Below are 23,487 nucleotides of genomic sequence, written 5' to 3' on the forward strand. Positions count from 1 at the left end.
TTAGGGTCGCAGTCGATCCCAAATACCTGGTGCTAAGCAGGGAGACATTTGACAGAGCCCCGTCGTTTTTTTTATTTATTTTTATTTATTTTTTTTTTTTTTTATTAGGATTTTACTGTCATGTTTACACACTTTGGTTACATTCATGACAGACACAGTAGTTACTCATTACACAAGGTTTATCAGTTAACAAGGTTATATCGAACACAGTCTTGGACAATTTTGTATCTCCAATTCACCTCACCTGCATGTCTTTGGACTGTGGGAGGAAACTGGAGCACCCGGAGGAAACCCACGCAGACACGGGGAGAACATGCAAACTCCACACAGAAAGGACCCGGACCGCCCCACCTGGGGATCGAACTCAGGACCTTCTTGCTGTGAGGCGACAGTGCTACCCACTTAGCCACCGTGCCGCCCAAACCCCCGTTGTAGAGCACCACTCACATTTAGGGGCAATTAAGAGCTCCTAACCAACCTTTTGCATGTTTACCAGTTTTCTTTACAGACTAAGACCAGGGTGAAGTTTGAACCGCTTATCAACAATATATTAACAATATTGGACTGGGCCTTCTCTCTCTTGGCACCTACACATTTTATCTACAGAGTTAATATGGAGTCTTCCCTTTGCAGCTATAACAGTGGGAAGTTTTGCCCATTCGCTTAGAAGAGCATTTGTGAGGCCAGACACTGATGTGGGATGAGAGGACATGACTTGCAATTTCTATTCTAGGTCAAGGCTCTGTGTAGGTCAAGATTGTTCACACCATACTTTATGGACTTTGCTTTGTGCAATGGGGCAGTCATGTCATGTTAGAAGACAAAATGCCTTACCCAAACTGTTCCCACAAAGTTGGAAGCATACAATTGTCCAAAATATTTGGTATGCTAAATCAGTGAGATTTCCCCTCACTGGAACTAAGGGGGTCTAAACCAACCTCTGAAAAACAACCCCATAGCAATATCCCTCCTCCACCAAACTTTACAGTCGGAACAATGCAGCCCGGCAGATAACATTCTCATGGCATTCATCAAATTCAGGCTCATCCATGAGACTGCCACGTAGTGAAGTGTGATTTGTCACTTAGCAAAACACATTTCAACTGCTCCAGAGTCTAGTAACAGCCTGCTTTACACCACTCCTTCGACATTTGGCATTGTGCTTGGTGATGTACGGCTTCCACACAGCTGCTCTACCATGGAAACCATGAAGCTCTGAGTGCCTAGTTGTTGTGCACTATGCCCCTTAGCACTCGGTGACCCCGGCCTGTTTTTTTCCGTGGTCTGCCACAAAAATTTCTATGCACAAAGGGCAACACTGAAAACCAATGTTGAATGGCCTTGACCTTTGATCCCCCCAAAAAGCACTGCATTAAAAAACAAAATATTTCAGTAATATAACCTAACAAGAATTTGGTTAACTAGTTGATTTAGTAGCTAAGTGGGTGATTACTTTTTCTACATAGGGCCAGGTAGGGCTAAACAGCATTTTCATTCAATAAATAAAATCTTTTATAAAAATCATTAGGTTATTTTTGTCTAATATTAAAAGTAGTTTGATGTAGAACGTACTGTATGTGCAACACATGTAAAACAGAAAAAATCAGGAGGGGGCAAATACCTTTCCACAGCACTGTACACACACATAAACATGAACATATTATTTTTGAATATTGGTCTGCATGCTGGCTCAAAGTTTTCAAATATGCAAACTGTCTCATGAATTATATGGCTGTGCCAAAACCCTCTACAGGTCTACAAATACAAGCATCAATATTGTAATATATGATCATATAAAAAGACTTTACAAAGCAGTTCGATTCTTTTTTGCAATACTTTTATCTTTTTTTTTTTTATTATATTCTCTATTCAGTGTAGCAACAGTTGCAATGTACATAGAGAACCTGTGTTTAACTGTGTAGTGAGGTGTTAAAAATATAAGCAGAAAGCATTAAGTATGCATTGGTTTATTATAAATACATGTATAAACATCCATTCAGTCTGTTTAATTTAATAGCTTTCTAACTATCATTCATGCTCCTTGTTCACTTCAGTGGCATTCAGCAGCTCTCCTGTGGTTTTGTGAGATTTGAATGTCTTGCCATCGTACACCCATACAGTGTCTATTCCCTCTCCAGCTACATGATCAGGAGTCCACGTGGGGAAGGGAAAACGGCACGCAACCACTCTGGCTGACGACTGAAGCTCTGCCTGTAGTTTGCCCTCCAGCTGCTCCATCTACAGAGAGGATCATTACACACACAATCACTGTAATTACACTTGGTTCAGTCTTGGTCTGTATGTCTGACTTTGGTACAGTGTCACAGTGGACAGGTTCTATTTAGCTTCACATAGCACATGAAATTAGTGCAGCCTTTCACAAATGTAATAATAATACATTCAACTTATATAGCACCTTTCATAATACCCAAGGACGCTTCACATAGTAGTTACAGTCAAGAACAACAATCAAATAAAAACACGAGAATGAAAGTGTTGAGTAAACAAAAACGTTTTAAGAAGAGATTTAAATCTGCATTGTCCAGTTATGTCATATTTTATTTTACTGAGAACTGATGTAGTGGAATTAAACTGTGTGTAACATGCACAGCTTAGCCACATGCTGGATACGGTGCAGTACAGGGTTTGTACTTACCCAAAGTAATATGAAACAACAATTACTGGTCTCCAAAACACAGTACATGATTACAGTAAAACACAGACTAGAAGGTACTAATAATACCAAACAGTATTTCCTCCTGAGGAGCCCAAAACAAGTAAGAATAATTAAACTGGTTTAACCTTTTCCTATCTTATTGGAATGCAATCTTTCGGCCATGGGGGAATTCCCTACCTATTTATCCATAAGTTATTGCTGCTGGCCCACACCGATGAATAACCAGGAAGTGTGTCCTCCCTGTAGCTATCTATAAACTGCCATTAGATAAATCTGATAACTCTGTAGGTGAGCGTAAACATTTTATTGAATGGGTAAAGGTTAAAAATATCAGTGTATAATCAGTACAAGAATGCACACTGCTCAAGAAACAAACACAATTAGAAAACATTAAGTATATACACCGATCAGCCATAGCATTAAAACCACCTCCTTGTTTCTACACTCACTGTCCATTTTATCAGCTCCACTTACCATATAGAAGCACTTTGTAGTTCTACAATTACTGACTGTAGTCCATCTGTTTCTCTGCATGCTTTGTTAGCCCCCTTTCATGCAGTTCTTAAATGGTCAGGACCCTCACAGGACCACCACAGAGTAGGTATTATTTGGCTGGTGGATCATTCTCAGCACTGCAGTGACACTGACATGGTGGTGGTGTGTTAGTGTGTGTTGTGCTAGTATGAGTGGATAAGACACAGCAGCACTGATGGATGTTTTTAAACACCTCACTGTCACTGCTGGACTGAGAATAGTCCACCAACCAAAAATATCCAGCCAACAGATCACCGTCGGCAGCGTCCTGTGACCACTGATGAAGGTCTTACAGATGACCAACTCAAACAGCAGCAATAGATGAGTGATCATCTTTGACTTTACAACTACAAGGTGAACCAACTAGGTAGGAGTGTCTAATAGAGTGGACAGTGGGTGGACACAGTATTTAAAAACTCCAGCAGCGCTGCTGTGTCTGATCCACTCAAACACACACTAACACACCACCACCATGTCATGTCATTATCACTGCAGTGCTGAGAATGACCCACCACCTAAATAATACCTGCTCTGTGGTGGTCCTGACCATTGAAGAACAGGACAAAAGCAGGCAAAAAAGTGTGTAGAGAAATAGATGGACTACAGTCAGTAAATGTAGAACTTCAAAGTGCTTCTATATGGTAAGTGGAGCTGATAAAATAGACAGTGAGTGTAGAAACAAGGAGGTGGTTTTAATGTTATGGCTGATCAGTGTATAATTGTGCACAAACATTTATTGGGGCAGAATAGCAGGTCTTTTATTTATCTTTAAAAACAGCTTTTGTTTTTACAAACATTTTTTTAAATCAATTCACCTTTTTGGTATATTATAGATAACGGTCAAAAATGTTAAAGCACTGTTTTTGCAGTTTTAGAGCTTCAGGTTTTAAGATGATTACAAACAAACATTTTTATTTTGAATATAGTAAAATGCTGAACGACACACAAAAAGTTGATAAATCTTACCATTTGTGGAACTCCAAATATTACTACATTAGAATACTGTGAAAAGTTGACCTACGAGAGAGAGTGAGATGTTAATAAAAGCAGTTACTTTTTGAAGGTCTTAAAACATTTCTAAAATCTTACATTTAATTAACTGTAACATTCTAACTGATAGTAGACATAAAATAAAGTAACTCTTACTTAAGTCTTACATTCAACCTGCACTCATTGTTGTAGTCATGTGTTTTTGATATTGAAATGTATTAGCATCTGACGATAAGCCATAACATAGCTGAAATCTTGTGTTTTCCAGAAATGGGAATTATTTTATAATATAATAAAATATAAGAGCATCAATTGCAACTGGATGTGCACTGCATTCAATAAATTTCCTACCTTCCAAAGATCAGATATGTGAAAAGAGGTGCGCTGATTAACTCCTTGTGTCCATGCTTTGTAACGGGAGTACCACACCAACCATGGATTCAGCTCAAAGCCAACTGCCCGAAAACCCTCCTTTGCTGCAGCTATAACCTGTGGGCACATATAATAAGTGTAAGGGCTGAAAAAATTTGTGTTGAAAAATTAAACGACAACAAGAAATTTCTAACCTACTGCAAAAGAACTTTCTTTTCCTGTTAATTTTATTTGAACTAAAAATAAAGATAATGAACATTAGTTTGAAGTTGAAACAGTTGTGAGGGCAGCACAGTGGAGCAGATGGTAGGTTGGCTAAACATGGCAACACTGGGTCCTGGGTTCATTTCTGGTCCCAGTTTTACATGTTCACCAATTCTTCATGCCTAGTTTCTGCCTATCTTTCAAAAACATGCAGAAAGGAGAATTGGTTGATCTGAATTGCTCCTTGGTATGAGAGTGAATGGGTAATTAACTGATGATGTGCAACAGACTGATACTTTGCCAGGGTGTATTACTGTCTTACAACCAGTGTTTTCTTGCAGGCTACCTGCAACCCTAATCAATATAAGAAACTTGGCAATGCAGGGTGGGTGAGGTGATACAACAAAGTTGAGGAAAGTTTAACCTTATGCAAATGAGAAGCAAAATTATATGCTGATAACCAATCAGAGTCTAGTACAAATCAATCATATTGTGTTGGTCCCCCTTTTGCTGCCAAAACAGCCCTGACCCATCGAGGCATGGACTCCACTAGACCCCCTGAAGGTGTGCTGTTGTATCTGGCACCTAGATGTTAGCAGCAGATCCTTTAACTCCTGTAAGTTGTGAGGTGGGGCCTCCATGGATCTGACTTGTTTGTCCAGCAAATCCCACAGATGCTTGATTGAATTGAGATCTGAGGAATTTGGAGGCCAAGTCAACACCTCAAATTGTTTGTTCTCATTGTTGTGCTCCTCAAACCATTCCTGAACCATTTTTGCTTTGTGGCAGGGCGCATTATCCTGCTGAAAGAGGCCACAGCCATCAGGGAATAGCGTTTCCATGAAAGGGTGTACATGGTCTGCAACAATGCTTAGGTAGGTGATACGTGTCAAAGTAACATCCACTTGGATGGCAGGACTCAAGGTTTCCCAGCAGAACATTGCCCAAAAGCATCACAATGCCTCTGCCAGCTTACCTTCTTCCCATAGTGCATCCTGGTGCCATGTGTTCCCCAGGTAAGTGACGCACACGCACCCGGCCATCCACGTGATGTAAAAGAAAACGTGATTCATCAGACCAGGCCACCTTCTTCCATTGCTCCGTAGTCCAGTTCCAATGCTCACGTGTCCATTGTTGGCGCTTTCGGCGTTGAACAGGGGTCAGCATAGGCACCCTGACTGATCTGCGGCTATGCAGCCCCATACGCAACAAACTGCGATGCACTGTGTATTCTGACACTTTTCTGTTAGAACCAGCATTAACTTCTTCAGCAATTTGAGCTACAGTAGCTCGTCTGTTGGATCAGACCACACGGGCCAGCCTTCGCTCCCCACGTGCATCAATGAACCTTGGCTGCCCATGACCCTGTCGTCGGTTTACTCTGTTCCTTTGAGGATAAAATTTTCACTTGCTGCCTAATATACCCCACCCACTAACAGGTGCCGTGATGAAGAGATAATCAGTGTTATTCACTTCACCTGTCAGTGGTGTTATGCCTGGTCGATGTATATCATACTTCATCTTGAGCTGCATGCTACTCTACTAATTATTTCACCACTAATTGTTTTAGTACTACACTATACTGTACAGTATAAGTTTGCAAACTAAGACATAAGCCCACATAAATGTAAGCATGCATGAGTTGCTGCAAGGTAGCTTATTAATTTAATTTTAATTTTATTTGTTGGAAAATATAAGCTATATTGATCATTGTATTCATCTTTCCTGGTGCCCTCAGTCTGGAAGGCATTAAAGAGAGACTTGTTACAGCAACAAACGGAACAAGTTCTACTAATTGTTCCATATTTTTTAATGTGATGTTCTTTTTTGATGTGATGCTTGTGTTTGTGTCCGATCACTCAGGTTTGGGTAGGAGAGGTGGGCGCTGATGTCCTGTGAAAGCCTTCATGACCTTGTTACCCGCTCGCTCTCCCTTTTAGTTATGCTGTAATAATTAGGGGTGCCGGAGTCTAAAACTCTCTGTAAAACTGATATTTTACTCAACTCGCATTTTACATTTTAAACTACAGTTTCTGTTGTTTTACCCCAAGGTGGTTCTGATGGAAACCTGTTTACCCACCCGAGGTTAAGAAATGAAGTCGAGACTGCCGTGCCAATCACAGACTGGACTGAATAATAACTTCAATTATTATTGCTAGTTATAACTTTTAGTTCATTTTAATTTGTGTATGTATGATTTGTGTAAACCCTATTTATTTAAATTATCCTCCAGACCCAAGAAGGATGGGTCCCTGCTGAGTCTGGTTCCTCTCAAGGTTTCTTCCTGTATATTTAAGGGAGTTTTTCCTTGCCACTGTCGCCCTCGGCTTGCTCAACAGGGGTTTTGGTCTGTTGGTCCTGGATTCCGTAAAGTTGCTTTGAGACAATGTCTAATGTAAAAAGCGCTATATAAATAAAGTTGACTTAACTTGACTTACAGGTGAGCATTGGTCAGGAAAGATGGACTCTAGAAAACCAATCACACCAACTTCCATTATGAAATTAAGCATACTTTAAAACAGGACAATTAGAAATGACTTACTATTCGTCCATCACCGCTTCCAATGTCCACCAGGCTCCCTGATCTTGCTTTTAACACGCTGAGGACATTGTTGACCTGAGTGCTGGTGGCGGGGACGAATGGCAGACAGATTTTCCTCAATGCTGGAGCAACGAACGGTGCAGCAACAGCATATAAAGCTACTAATGATCCTCCCAGTGCACATGTCACTATCACTCCTACACGTCTCTTAATGCTGCTACTCTGGACTTGTACATCTGAGCTTTGTTGTAGCTCTATTTTAAAATCAGACATGGTAAATGACTTTAGTCTGTAGCTCAATCCTTCATCACTCACTGTTTAGTGCACTAGGCTGGTACTTTTAACTTACCCTAATGCACCTACATAGATAGCACAGAGCTAACTAAACTCAAGCCTGTCACCTCGTGCAACAGTTTACTATTGGCCTGTTATTACCACTGCCGGTAGATTTTACTGTTCTAATTTAGTTAATAACAGTTTCACGAATAATGATAATTTATCTCAGTCATGAACTAATCATATGTAACATCCTTTAGCGTGTGCATCTGTATTGTCTTCCGATATGGTACAGCTCAGGATTGTCATTAGTTCCGCACTAAAACGCCGACAGATGAATCTCGTGAGGATGATTGCAGTTTAATTTAATTTAAACACCATTTTGATGCAAACATTGCATTTATTTACATTTACGTTTACATAGTAAACTTTTCACCAAATATTCTTTAAGTCTCACTCTCCACTCTGATCTACATTTTTAAATGACATGTCAATGACATGTGTCAACCAGAAGGGGGAACCAAATCACTTTGCGTTTATAAATACATCGATCAGCCATATCATTAAAACCACCTCCTTGTTTCTACACTCACTCGCCATTTTATCAGCTCCACTTACTATATAGAAGCACTTTGTAGTTCTACAGTTACTGACTGTAGTCCTTCTATTTCTCTGCATGCTTTGTTAGCCCCCTTTCATGCTGTTCTTCAATGGTCAGGACTCTCCCAGGACCACTACAGAGCAGGTATTATTTAGGTGGTGGATCATTCTCAGCACTGCAGTGACACTGACATGGTGGTGGTGTGTTAGTGTGTGTTGTGCTGGTATCAGTGGATAAGACACAGCAGCGCTGATGAAGTTTTTAAACACCTCACTGTCACTGCTGGTCTGAGAATAGTCCACCAACCAAAAATATCCAGCCAACAGCGCCCCAGGGGCAGCGTCCTGTGATGAAGGTCTAGAAGATGACCAACTCAAACAGCAGCAATAGATGAGCGATCGTCTCTGACTTTACATCTACAAGGTGAACCAAGGTAGGAGTGTCTAATAAAGTGGACAGTGAGTGGACACGGTATTTAAAAACTCCAGCAGCATTGCTGTGACTGATCCACTCATACCAGCACAACACACACTAACACAGAGAATCATCCACCACCTAAATAATATCTGCTCTGTGGTGGTCCTGTGGGGGTCCTGACCATTGAAGAACAGGGTGAAAGCAGGCTAAAAAGTATGAAGATAAATAGATGGACTACAGTCAGTAATTGTAGAACTACAAAGTGCTTCTATATGGTAAGTGGAGATTATAAAATGGACAGTGAGCGTAGAAACAAGGAGGTGGTTTTAATGTTATGGCTGATCAGTGTATCTCTATGACAAACTTGTGTCCAGATGAACTGATTCAACTTTGTGGATTTGTGTCCCTGGATTATTGAGCATGCATCAAGACATTCATCAGATATGCATGAAATATGTAAAGTCGTTTTAAGAGACTAAGCTGACAAAAAGTAGATCATAAAATTCTGATCCGACAGTTGCTACTACTAAATAACCAATATATTATAACTGCAATGCCTAATGTTTTAAAGCAAACACCCCCTAAAGTGTGCACAACTGTTACTCAAGAGATGCTGAACTTAAGAATTGGTGTGGTTTTTATTGTTGAAATCTCTGTGTGCTACAAGTCTCATGTTTTCCCAAAATCAAATGTTGCAATTAACAACATTGTCACCAGATCATTGTAAAAGTTAAATAATGATAAATAATGTTGCATGTTATATTATAAACAATGCTGACATTAAATTGTTAAGGTTTATTCATTATCAATTAATTGTATTCATGTACTCTGGCTTCCTTCCACCAGAATATGCCACTAAATTGCCTCTTGGTGTAATTGAGGGATTAAATGTAGTGAGTGTATTACATTTACATTTTCTGCATTTAGCAGACGCTTTTATCCAACTTACAGTTGTGGCAGTATACAATCTAAGCAATTGAGGGTTAAAGGCCTTGCTCAAGGGCCCAACAGTGGCAACCTGTACCTTCAGTTCCTTAACCACTAGGCTACAACTGCCCTGTGTATAAGCTCTGTACTGGACCCACTGTGACCCTGAGCAGAATAGGAAGGTTACTTAGGATAAATGAATGAATAAAATTAGTACATAAAAACTGACCAGCCAAACAGCAGTAAGTGCTAACCATTGTTTGGAACCTGGCAATAAAAATCCTGGTAACAGTTATATGTTTATTTGGCAATAATTCTTAACCAGTCATCAAAACAATGCTGTTTTTCACTTATTTATTTATTTTATTATTTTTGCATATTTCAGGAGACATTACATGTTTAAACTCATAACTGATACTGGTACCTCAGAAATCGTTGCACATATTTTGGTGCATATTCCTGTCCATCTCCACTCCCATGTGACTGATCATGTTCCCACCCTCCAGCTCATCGTCCAGCTCACACACCTCATCATCCTCTAGAGAGTGGCTGTGCCTGAGCATTACCATGCTCCTGCGCGGGGTGCTGGCTGTCTCAGCAAGAAGACCCAGACTCAGATCACTGCGACTGCCGCGGGCACTGGATGCCTGAGAGCCACAGTGGTGACCGTGAACACACTTGGAGGAAGAGCGGCGCAGGCCAGAGAAATCCTCAGTCGACGGCTCTCGTCTGAGAGCGCACAGCTCATAGTGTGGAGGCGCAAGCGCTTCACGCAGAAGCTCTGGATCAAAGTCATCCCTTCTCACTATGTACTTCTTACGCGGCTGCTTGACCTGGATTATGATCGACACGGTTAGCAAGATGAGCACTATCCCACATGTCACCCCAATTATAGTCATGTTGGTTTGGTCCAGGCTGTCCAAAATGGTGGTTTTCCGTTTCTCTGGGTAAAGACAAGGGGGTGCGGGTAAAAAACAAATGTCACAGAAAAGAGCCCACGGCCTAATGTATATAAAGTCTTTAATTAGTTTCACCCAGTGAATCTATGATACGAAAGATGTTTTTTGTTATGGTTGCTATTTGTTTAGGGTTTTTGAGGATTCTCAGTATCTACAAACCTTTTCATGATATTATGTATGGTAGATGGTGAAAGACCTAAATTATTTGCAATCCTGGATTAAGAGTTTTTTCAAGATAATCAGCCAAAACATTAAAAGTCATTTACGTTTGTCAGTTAAATAAAGGATCAAAAGAATAAATCACAGATTCTTGATTTTAATGCATTTTACAAAATGTCCCAACTTATATGGAAATGGGGTTTAATTTAAATTAAATAATCTACAAAATACATTACTGTAAAGTACTCTGACAGCACCCATTAAAAAGTACCAATGAGGTGCGCCCAGGTGGCGCAGCGGGATATTGCACTAGCACACCAGCACCGAGTTTCTGAACTCCTCGGTCTTCATACGCTGTGTAAGGACCCTGATTAGCGGAAGAGACGCCTGTGCAGAGTGCATGGGAGAGAAGAGGAGGGCTGTACACGTGTCAGAGGAGGCGTCTACAATGACGTGCTCTCCTTGAATGCAATCTGGTATCTCTCAGCAGCGGAAGACAAATTGAGTGTGCTAAATCAGGAGGAAAATGGGGAGAAAATGCATTTAAAAAAATGTAAAAAGTACCAATGAATATTTTCCAGCAGCTTTGATTATATCTGGTAGGTGGACAATTTTATGCCAAGATTAGGTGATTTTTTTAACCAGACCTTGGCATAAGACCACAGTACACAGCCCAATATATATATTTACTCACTGTCTGTTTTGTTACCACTTATCTTATTCAGGGTCGCGGTGGGTCCACTCCACTGGATGAAAGACAGGAAACACCCTGAAAAGGTCGCCAGTCCACCACAGGGCAAACACACGCACATACTCACACATACTCTCTCTCTCTCTCTTACACACACACACACACACACACACACACACACACACGCACACATTTACACTCTTATACTTAGGGCAATTTTAGTATCTCCAATTAACCTGACTGCATGTCTGTGGACTGTGGAAGGAAACCGAAGCACCAGGAGAAAACCCACACAGACACAAGGAGAACATGCAAACTCCACACAGAAAGGACCCAGACCGCATCACCTGTAAATCAAACCCAGAACCTTCTTGCTGTGAGGCGACAGTGCTACCCACTAATCCACTGCAACGCCTCATTTTTATATAAACAAAAAGAATTTACCAGCTATAATGAATCATAATCACTAACAGAAAATTAGGGGAGCATGCCAGAAAGTTAAATGACATTATAGTGAATAACATTTGCACTATTCATTAAAATTCTACTTTGCTGTGTGTAGATATATGACCAAGGAAAAAGTTGTTTTATCAGAAGTTGTTGCACTCATTTAGTTAGAAAAAGCTACAGCTAACTCCCAACATCCACATCTACAGTGTACACAAGCAGCTAACAGTAGCAACAGTCATCTTGAGTTACATTCATCCTCATCACTCGATGCAAGTATCAAGCTTATCTTCTTCTGCTATTAAATTAAACTATTTAGCCAAATGGTTTCTATTTATTATGTAGTACAAATTCAAAAGAATTACTATTAAAACCATTAGTTAACTGACATTGTGGCTCTGGTGCAAATCTCAAGAGGCGCACTTAGGACAGCGAACATTTTAAGCTGATAAACTACATTTGGCCAAGGTGGAAATAGTTTTAATGTAATTTTTGGCTACACTTTCACGTTAACTATTCTCGCCTGGGCCTCTGCATCAGCATCACTGAAAGGAGTAGTTCACATTATCACATTTAAAAGAAGCCTGTAGTGTAAAACATGACGTTAAAATCCTAATAAAACAAACAAACAAACATTTAAAAGAAGCCTGTAATATTAATACAGTATTTTCTATTAAGACTTAGATATATTTCTGATCATAACTGGATAGCGTACCTTTGCAGCCATTCTCATCCCAAGGATAGACACAGTTCTGAATCCCATTGCACACTAAAGTTTGATTAATGCACATGTTGCTGTGGCAAAAGAAAGTATCCTCCTCACACGGAGCTAAAGAACATAAAAGAGGATTAATGTCAGTTCTGATGATATAATATTTATGATCATGTTCATAATAGCTATCAGTTAATAAATAGCTAAATAGGAAGTACATATTCAGTCTTGAACTGTCCACATAAAGAACATGAGAGAAAATTATAGGTTAACAGTATACACAAAGATCTGGCTCACGTTCTTGGAAGGTGGTAAAGAGAATACGGAAGCGACTCCTGCGGCTGCCCTCATCAGCCCACATGCGGATTACTCCCACAGACGAGAGCAACATGACATCGTTGGCCACAGTGCTGCAGAACTTGTTCTTCAGGTGCTCGACTGAGCTGCTGCCTTCATACACAGCCACAAAGTTGCGCTTACACTCGTTGGAGTTATGCATCTCATACTCCAGAAAACGCAGGTACATCTGAGGGGCCACATCATACATGTGATTATATCATTCAGTTTACAACAACAATCACAACATAGTCAATAGATGCTTTTATAGGTGGTCTGGAACTAGAGTTGCAACCAAGGACATAATTTTTTAAGACTACAAGCTGAAGTCATCTGCAGTTGTGTTCTATCAGCCAGTGTGGCCTATCACCTTGTATCTAAGCTGTTACTGTTCCACAGACATTTACACAATTACAGCTCTTACAATTGACATGAAAAACTAACCTGCTGTTAAGGTGACAACTGATATGATAACTGACAATGGATATATATAGATACACCGATCAGCCATAACATTAAAACCACCGCCTTGTTTCTACACTCACTGTCCATTTTATCAGCTCCACTTACCATATAGGAGCACTTTGTAGTTCTACAATTACTGACTGTAGTCCATCTGTTTCTCTACATACCTTTTTAGCCTGCTTTCACCCTGTTCTTCTAAGGTCAGGACCCCCACAGGACCACTACAGAGCAGGTATTATTTAGGTGGTGGATGATTCTCAGCACTGTAGTGACAATGACATGGTGGTGGTGTGTTAGTGTGTGTTGTACTGGTATGAGTGGATCAGACACAGCAGCGCTGCTGGAGTTTTTAAATACCGTGTCCACTCACTGTCCTCTCTATTAGACACTCCTACCTTGGTCCACCTTGTAGATGTAAGAGACGATCACTCATCTATGGCTGCTGTTTGAGTTGGTCATCTTTAAGACCTTCATCAGTGGTCACAGGACGCTGTCCACGGGGCGCTGTTGGCTAGATATATTTTTGGTTGGTGGACTATTCTCAGTCCAGCAGTGACAGTGAGGTGTTTAAAAACTCCATCAATGCTGCTGTGTTTTATACACTCACACCAGCACAACACACACTAACACACCACCACCATGTGTGTCACTGCAGTGCTGGGAATGATCCACCACCCAAATAATACCTGCTCTGTAGTGGTCCTAGGAGAGTTGACCATTGAAGAACAGCATGAAAGGGGGCTAACAAAGCATGCAGAGAAACAGATGAACTACAGTCAGTGATTGTAGAACTACAAAGTGCTTCTATATGGTCACATACTTTTAGTGCTGTAACATTTACTATTTTTAAATAGTATTTTTAAAAACTAAAATAATCGTGTTATTTTTTCTTTTTCTTTAAAGTTGACTTTGATACTGTAAAAATTCAAAGCAAAGCAATTTACTCTAGGCAGTGTTATGATGTGAGGAGGAAGGACCCAGGGATGCGGAGGTTTTAACTAAAAAGGGTTTTTATTTACAAAATCATAAACATAATATACATAAAATAAAAGGAATAACAATAACAAAAAACACTTCGGGGAATCCCGAAGGCAGCCGGACGTCGAGGGCTGAAAAGGAACAAAAAAAGGCATACAAAAGAAAAGGGGAAGCGCGAGGCGCGAACCCAGGACTCTTGCCTCCCGACCGGGAGCTTTAACAGCCTGCCACAGCGGCGCTAGTGGCAGACTCGCTCCCGGCGCTATTGAAGCAAAGAGTGGGTTCGCGAGATGGACCACCTCGCGCTGTTGGCCGAAGAAGGGGGGGTAACACCGACAATAGCTGCGTGGCATGGCGCTTTCCAGCAACTAATGCTGGCTAGAGCCATGCCAGCTACCGGGTGTGATCGATTTGCGGGTTTCAAAAGTTAATGACAAAGGCGCTGTCACCAGCCAAGGTGGCTGGGAAGTGGCCATTTGCTCCTGCGCTCCAGAGGGCGGAACGTGACGCTGTCACCAGCGGTAGCTGGGAGGGGGTCACGTTCCTCTGGGCGCAGTCATGGGGTCTCTAGGTGGCGGCGGCACGGCGGCTCGACGGCTCGGCGGCAGCGGCCCGACGGCGACCTGAGAGCGGCCACCAGGCGGCGGCGGCGGCACGACAGCTGCGGCACTATGGCGGCAGCTTGGCGGCAGCGGCACGGCGGCGGCGGCACAGTGCGGCGGCACAACCTAAAGATAAAAAAAACAATAAACATAAAAGGACACCGCAGTGTCAAACAAACTCAAAGAAAGAAAAAAGAAACAGCCAACAAGAGCAGAAGGTGCGACGGCTACAGCTCTGCACCTATCCCTTAAATAAGGGAAGGCACAGGTGTAGCCCATTCGCCCTAACGAGCTGGCCATGTACTTAAAGGCACAGCTCGTTTCTGCTCTGTAAGGCCTGTGGCGTCAGGGAGAGATGGTACATTCCCCTGATGCCACAGAGCCTAACAGGCAGGGTTTTACCTTCGAGTTAGATGGGGCTCTGATGAACCACCTGCAGTCCACAGCCTCTGTCTTCAGAGCTTTGCCTTCTTTTTCTACCATCACAGACTCAACAATGCCCTCAGGTCCACTCATCTCAAACTCACATGCTGCAGGAAAACAACGTCATTTAATGCAGAATTAGTTAACTACTTTGTTTTTTAATTTACAGCCATTACAGGTGAATAATGTAACTCACATGGCAGTAAAAGAGGGGTTTCTGCATCTTTAAAATCAGGGTCTGAAAAGACAACAGGCTGGGTGTTAGGCTGAAACTGTAATAAAGTTCTATAAAGTATTACTATGCATTTGAACTTACTTTGATCTAAGTTGCTAGTATTTAAACTCTTTGGTAAATATTTATTAATATGTGTGGTAAATTTCACCCTAAACCCCACACAGTAAGGGTTTGAAGCTTTCCATTACCTATAACTCTAGTGAATTTAATACTGACACGTTTTCTTGACTTATTTCTAGCCAATTGTAAGTAGAATTAATTTTTTAAGACCTACTAACCTAAAGTGTTTTACATTAATGCATAAATAATCTGTTTTACTGTACATGGGTCATTTTTTAGCTAAGCATAATAGTTATAATAGTTATGCTTTAGCTAGGCAAAATAATAATATTTTTACTAGTGTCGCTGGTGTCACTTGATAAGCCTGTAGCAACAGTTACACTATGAACAGATGGTAAATATAACATTTATCTTAACAGTTAAAAGCTATTAAGAGCAACAGAAGATTGTTACATACGGTACATTGCGAACTCAAACTGTACTTCATAGTATTCCAGTTATTCACTGTGCTATCACTAGTGTTACAGTTCATATTTTCAAGCATTTTCTCTCATTTCAATGTTCTATTTTAAATGAATTTGAATAGCTTAGTATGCTAAGGTGGCGCAGCAGTCTAACACACTAGCCATCACTGCTGAGATCTCAAGCTCTCTGCCTACACAGACATGATTAGCTGTGTCTGAGGGTGGGAGGGCCAAAGGGAGTCCTCATTGCTGCTGCTGCTGCTGTGGCCTCTGTTGGCTGATCGACAGCGCCTGCACAGCGACGGGAAATAATCAGGAGCATACACATTACTGCTCTCTGTGTGAACCCGTCTCTTGCAGGTGAAAATAAGAGGTTGACTACAACACACTTGTCAGAGGGGGTGTGTATTAGGTATAACCCTCTTCAGGAAAATGCATAAATAGAATATTAATACAGTAATTAAAAAAGCTTTTACTTATCTGAATATGTAAAAATATTTAGGGTCTTAAATACAGTATTCAAGTACTATCCAAATCTTTTAATATAAAAGTATTGTTTAACTGGAGGTCATTCAAAACAACACACTGGTGCAATCTATTTTTTTTTGCATGTAATCTATAACGTGTAGGATTAAAGAAGAATACAAAAGTATGCACTGTGTCCTAAATCATGATTTTTAATCCTCATACCAGCTTCATACAGATTAGGTTGCCCTATCCCATAACAAGACAAGTAATATGACCTGCATAGACAAACTTGTTCAATTGACAAACTGATCAGTTAGGTAGTTTCCGTCTAAACCTTAACTTTTTTCTTAGTTTAGTTTCAAAAACAATTGTACACTATGTGGCAAGTAAACTTGAATTTTCCCAAATTCTCAAACAGGAAAGGTCAAGTAAGGTTTCAATCTAAAATCATCTGGGGATCATCACTAATCCTCTCATGGTTTCTTATCTCGGCCGCAGCTTGGCCCAGATTATTCCGAATGCTGATTGCTGTTTGTTGTATTATAGCATATGCATGTAGGACTGGGGTGAACTTTGCATAACACCAAGAAGAAGACAATTGGAAAACATTGCAAATAAACAGATACATTAATATACTGCCCTCTGTATTGCGAAAACATTATTAGAATGAATATGATGATGTATTTTACCATGGTACACTATTTGTGGTGCTCCAGTTCTTTACTTGATGCTAATATGAATTATCATATTAAGATATTATTTAGATATAAAAGTAATTTTCTGACTTTCAGAGCCATAGTGCTAGGTAATTCAGCAATTAGTTCATCAGTTATTTACAATAACTACTTTATCCTGGTCAGGGTTGTAGTGGGTCGGGCGCCAGGCAGGAATAAACCCAGGACCAGGCATCAATTTATTTTGCCACTTCTGGGCAGTTTAGATGTGTTTTGGAATGTGGAAATTAATCAAATCACCAATTGAAACTCATAGATTAAGTAACTATGTTTAAGCAGGTCTGTTCTTACCTTGAGTGAAATTGTATCTTGCAGAAAAACCAATGGCCTCTAATTCACTGTCCGCAATAAATTTAATCCAAAGGTATCTCCCACTGGACCTGACGTACACCGGACTCTTCTGCCCACAATATCGCCCGATAATGGGCGAAAAGCTAAAGGGCCCATCTCGAACTTCAATGTGGTCGAATTTACACTCCCAGGAAGGCTCTATAGCATACTTATCATCAAAGTATAGGTCAATGCATTGTTGTGGTGATGCTAAAAATTACAAGAAGAGAACAAAAATGTGATGTTATAAGGATCAAAACAAGCAAGCGGACATGCACAGAGACTTCTAGGCATTTGATAAACTCACCTTCTATTATGTAAGTGCATTCTCTATCAGGAGGATATTTTTCAGGATAATTGGGAGATGTAAATGATCCCCCATCAGCTTCTTTAATCCAGGCACCACACAGACCCACTGGTGTCACCCCTGAGTTGTTTTGAACTTGGATACAAGTGAACCAAAAATTTGTATTACGTATTAACGAAATAAACAAGAATAAATACACATGAAGCTTGTACATATTAAAATACTGGAGGAAAATAGTTACTGGCACTTTTGGTCTTTTAATATCAAACCACATTATTACATTACAGAAAAGAAGAAACTAATAAATTCTGTAGATTATGGCATGATTAGATTACCTGCAATCTTTGTTGATCCATTTTGTGCTGCAGAAAACTCAACTCTGAGCACTGTTACAACTAAACGAAGACAGAAACGTTTTTTGTTTGTTAGGATTTTAACATCATGTTTTACACTTTGGTTACATTCATGACAGGAACGGTAGTTACTCATTACACAAGATTCATCAGTTCACAAGGTTATATCGAACACAGTCTTGAACAATTTAGTATCTCCAATTCACCTCACTTGCATGTCTTTGAGAGGAAACCGGAGCTCCCAGAGGAAACCCACGCGGACACGGGGAGAACATGCAAACTCCACACAGAAAGGACCCAGACCGCACCACCTGGGGATCGAACCCAGGACCTTCTTGCTGTGAAGCGACAGTGCTACCCACTTAGCCATTGTGCCGCTCGGGAATGAAATGGCATTGCATGCAATCTTCAAAAAAAAGGACAAAATGATTTATCCACTTAAACTGTAATACTTGAACACTTGATAGTTAACAAAAACAACATTGACAAACAAATGAACAAATTAGTGCATTAACAGTATATTTTAGATGCCAATATAATTTAAGGGGTATCATATCCATTTTTAGAGTAGAATTTAGGGATCTTAAGGAACTTTGCACAATTTTAGACACTGGCCTTGCCCTTTTCGGTCTGTACTCAATTAAGACATTGGTAATTTCCATTTTTTACATTTCCTGTGTGACACAATAGGCACCAAACAGTAGGATGAGGGCCAGCACCGCATACTTATGAGCTGTAGCTCATTCAGTGTAACTGTGCAGCTCAAGTATGCATGGGGGTGGGTTTGTTCATAACTACATCTGTAATGGCACCATACTGTAATACTAAGGGGTACATACACATCATGTATTACAACAGCATGACTTTGTAGAAAGAGAGTACAGATGCTAGTGTAGCCTGCCTGCAGTCCAGACCTGTTTCCCATTGAAAATATATGGCCCACTGCAGAGACCTAGGACTGTTGGCCAAATAAAATGTTGTATACAAGCAAAAAATAGACAAAATATTGATTTTACAAGTTTATCATTTGTGTATTAAGTTATGAAATGATTAAAGAATGTTGTTAAAAAGAAAAACACTAGCACAGATTTAATTTGAATGTTTTATACTGTCTCATCTTTCTTTTCTATTGGGTTTGTAGCTAATACACAAGAAAACATTGGGCAAAATGTGGAAAAACTAGTAGCTGTGCTGCACATCAAGATGGGTCCACAGTCTGTAAGGAGTTTGGCATGTTTTTTCCAGTGCCTCTGTGTCACTCTGCAAAAGATAAACACCTTTTAAAAGTTTGGGTGGTGCTGGACCTTCTGCAACCCTGATCAGGAATAAAGAATGACCACAAAAATGTGTCAGCGAGTAAATATTTAAGTATCGGCAGTGACCACATATTTGTGACAAGATTTTTTAAAAACCATAAATGTTTTATTTTAAACAATATATCAATATAACAATATAAGTGTTGTACGGAAAGAGACCTGTTAAATTATGCATTAAATGCTTACATTATAACTTTGATTAAATATACTTATAAGTTTGTAAATAAGCAGGACAGTCTATTTTACAGTAATAGCTACCATTCACAAGTGTAAAAACACACATACATCATTGAATTATTTAATTAATGTATTATTGAACAATATCTAAATTGATCCAAATATGAAAGGCATGAAAAATGTAATAATCCACTGTCACTTTACACAGAAAATGATCAATGATTTCCATATGAAAACCATGACATTCTATTACAGATGATCACAATGATCCTTTGCAGCATGTTTTGTTGTGTGAAATTACTATAAACAATAAAATTTCTAAATTATTAAGAAAGTAATATTAATCAATTTATATTTGTTATGTATACAAGAAGGCCGGCATGGTGGCTTGGCTGGTAATGTTGTTGCTTCACAGGAGTTTGCATGTTCTCCCCATGTCTGTGTGGGTTTCCTTCTGGAGCTTCGGTTTCTTCCCAAAGTTCAAAGACATGCAAGTTAGGTGAATTGGAGATACAAAGTTGGCCAAGACAGTGTTTAACATTGAACTTGAACTGAAGAATCGTGTAACCTGTAACTACCTATTTTGTCATGAATGTAACCAAAGTGTAAAATATGACATTAAAATCCGAATAAAACAATCAAAATCTATACAAGAATAGCTCATACTAGCCTGTTTTTCATGTCAACTTACCCAGCAGCAGTGTTCGAATGTCCATGCTTCACTAAAGAATAAATATCTTAACAGAACTCCAGCTTTAACGACCAGTTTGATGCTAAAATGTTTTCCTAAACAAATTCTCCAAAGTCTCCAAGATGAAAAACACATTTGAAAGTCCCATTCTGCTGGTACAAACTGGGAGAGCGTCTGCAGGTTAGTAAAGCTAAATAATCCTACCGCGTCTGTCTTAGTAAAAACCTGTGTGCATCCACACTGGATTAACAGCTGCCCTTCAGATTTAGGATAAGACAGGGTCATTTCGAAGCATTTGCCAGACAGATTATCCAAACTAAGAAAGTAACATGATAGGATATTTCGCTAAGGTACGACACTTACCCAGCATTATATTTGAACTCAGAAAATAGTTCAGTAAAATAATTTTCTTCTTTTAATTAAAATCACATGCACTTCAGTTAAAATCACATGCACTTCAGTTAAAATCACATGCACTTCAGTTAAAATCACATGCACTTCAGTTAAAATCACATGCACTTGAAAGATTTGTGCACTATACAGCCAAAAGTATGTGGACAACTGACCATTAGCTTGTTGGACAGCCCATTTTAAAACAATAGATAATACTATAAAGTTGTCACTTTTGTGGCACCCTTTGCTCTTTGGAAAGGACTTTCCACAAGATCTTGAAGCCATTTAGTCAAAACAACATTTGTTATGCTAAACAAGTGGGTCTGGCAAACTATGTTGCAATGTATCCCAAAGATTTTCAGTGCCTGATAAAATCACACTTTGGAAGTCATTGTTTTTTATATTAAATCTGTCAGATAAAGTTTTTATGGACCTTGGTTTGTACACAGGGGCACAACTGTGCTGGACCATGTCAAGGCTTTTCCCAAACTGTTGCAACAAAGTTGGAAGCATATAATGTATTTTACATTTTACAAGACAGAAACGGTAGTTACTCGTTACACAAGATTCATCAGTTCAAGTTTAATGTCAAACACAGTCACAGACAATTTTGTATCACCAGTTTACCTCACTTGCATGTCTTTGGACTGTAGGAGGAAACCAAAGCTCCCACAAACTCCACACAGAAAAGACCTGGACCGCCCCATCTGGGGATTAAACCCAGGACCTTCTTGCTGTGAGGCAACAGTGCTACCCACTGAGCCATTGTGCTACCCCTCATTTGTGCAACTTTTCATTTTTTGTGACTGAATTACTGGAACACATACACACAGTTTTTGTAGAGTTGTGGTAAATGAACATTTAACATAATCTGTTGGATAAAAATACTTAATGCAACTTAAAAAAATGTGTTGGTATGGAAAGTTTGATATAATCTGATTGTGGCATGGCTGTCTTATTCTTTGTGGGTAAAAAAGATAATCTACATAGTTACTTTTTGTACAATGTAAATATGCCTAGCTTGGCTGCCCTATTAAACTGAGTCACAATTATTACAGTTGGGAGGTTTAGTGACCTCTGTACAGATCTCAAAAAGCAAATCATAGATTTTCACAAGTTTTGAATGTCACTTGAGGCCATTTCTAAGACTCTTTGGTTTGTAAGATAATGAGTAAAAAGAGTAGGAAGAAAACCTTTATATGATTTAAAGATAGGATAAAAATTTCCCAGATGCGATAAAAAACGCACTTTAAGCTGCAGCAACACAGATGTTAGTGTCTACAGTAAAACAAGTTGTACAACAACATGGGGCTATTGCGTAAAAAAGAAGCCACTGCTCCAAAATTGTCACCTTAAAGATGTTGAAGTTTGTTTCTTATTACAAAACTGGTCCGATACATTTGATGAGAACAATGTGTTTGATTAGAAAATGTTAATAATTTAAAACCAGCAAATATATTCTATGGAATGGCTTAATCAGGTCAAATCATGCATCTTTACAAGACCTTAAAGTCATCTAAGCAACTTAAAAGTAAATGTACAGTATTCTTGTTAAGTGCCTTAGGAAGGAAATTCTGTTTCACACAATCACCCTACTTCCACCATCAAGCCATAACATTAAAACCACCTCCTTGTTTCTGCACTCACTGTCCATTTTATCAGCTCCACTTACCATATAGAAGCACTTTGTAGTTCTACAATTACTGACTGTAGTCCATCTATTTCTCTGCATGCTTTGTTAGCCCCTTTTCATGCTGTTCTTCAATGGTTAGGAGCCACTACAGAGCAGGTATTATTTGGGTGGTGGGTCATTCTCAGCAATGCAGTGGCACTGACATGGTGGTGGTGTGTTAGTGTGTGTTGTGCTGGTATGAGTGGATAGACACAGCAGTGCTGCTGGAGTTTTTAAATACTGTGTCCACTCACTGTCCACTCTATTAGACACTCCTACCTTCACCTTGTAGATGTAAAGTTAGAGACAATCGCTCATCTATTGCTGCTGTTTGAGTTTGTCATCTTCTAGACCTTCCTTAGTTGTCACAAGACGCTGTCCATGGGGCACTGTTGGCTGGATATTTTTGGTTAGTGTACTATTCTCAGTCCAGCAGTGACAGTGAGGTGCTTAAAAACTCCATCAGCGCTGCTGTGTCTTATCCACTGATACCAGCACAACACACACTAACACACCACCACCATGTCAGTGTCACTGCAGTGCTGAGAATGATCCACCACCCAAATAATACCTGCTCTGTGGTAGTCCTGTGGGGGTCTTGACCATTGAAGAACAGCATGAAAAGGGGCTAACAAAGCATGCAGAGAAACAGATGGACTACAGTCAGTAATTGTAGAAGTGTTTCTATATGGTATATGGTATGGCTGATAAAATGGATGGTGAGTGTAGAAACAAGGAGGTGGTTTAATGTTATTTCATACAAACAAATGAACTCAAAAACTAAATTTATTTTACCTAAAAGAAGCGTGAAGCCTTATTAAATCCCTCTTTGTGTTTCTATGCCCTCATTGGAATGTTAACTGCGAGTCAGACGTTTTCCGTTGGTGTTAAATGTACGTTACAGTGTTGCTGTGCTGATTGAGGACTGTAGGTGGTGTTGGGTGGCTGCAGCTCTTGTTGTACTACACACGGTGC

The 23,487-nt window shown here is 39.8% G+C and overlaps 2 protein-coding genes across 2 annotated transcripts; both read right to left on the reverse strand.

Annotated features, from left to right (window-relative positions):
• Positions 1 to 1,951: 1,951 nt before the first annotated feature.
• On the reverse strand, positions 1,952 to 7,807 carry atpsckmt (fATP synthase c subunit lysine N-methyltransferase). The gene is made up of 4 exons (XM_062993091.1): positions 7,320 to 7,807; positions 4,553 to 4,690; positions 4,178 to 4,228; positions 1,952 to 2,238 (listed from the first exon to the last, which is right to left on the reverse strand). Exons 1-4 carry the CDS (start codon positions 7,590 to 7,592, stop codon positions 2,029 to 2,031), a joined length of 672 nt encoding a protein of 223 aa, XP_062849161.1. The 5' UTR covers positions 7,593 to 7,807; the 3' UTR covers positions 1,952 to 2,028.
• A 2,086-nt stretch (positions 7,808 to 9,893) lies between these two features.
• Positions 9,894 to 20,472, reverse strand: LOC134311878 (neuropilin and tolloid-like protein 1). Its single transcript, XM_062993525.1, has 9 exons — positions 20,448 to 20,472; positions 18,595 to 18,624; positions 17,911 to 18,045; positions 17,565 to 17,813; positions 15,509 to 15,550; positions 15,292 to 15,419; positions 12,806 to 13,034; positions 12,512 to 12,625; positions 9,894 to 10,483 (listed from the first exon to the last, which is right to left on the reverse strand). Exons 1-9 carry the CDS (start codon positions 20,470 to 20,472, stop codon positions 9,966 to 9,968), a joined length of 1,470 nt encoding a protein of 489 aa, XP_062849595.1. The 3' UTR covers positions 9,894 to 9,965.
• Positions 20,473 to 23,487: the final 3,015 nt, after the last annotated feature.

The sequence above is a fragment of the Trichomycterus rosablanca genome, chromosome 4 (genome assembly GCF_030014385.1).
Source record: "Trichomycterus rosablanca isolate fTriRos1 chromosome 4, fTriRos1.hap1, whole genome shotgun sequence".
In the NCBI taxonomy this organism is placed as follows: Eukaryota; Metazoa; Chordata; class Actinopteri; order Siluriformes; family Trichomycteridae; genus Trichomycterus; species Trichomycterus rosablanca.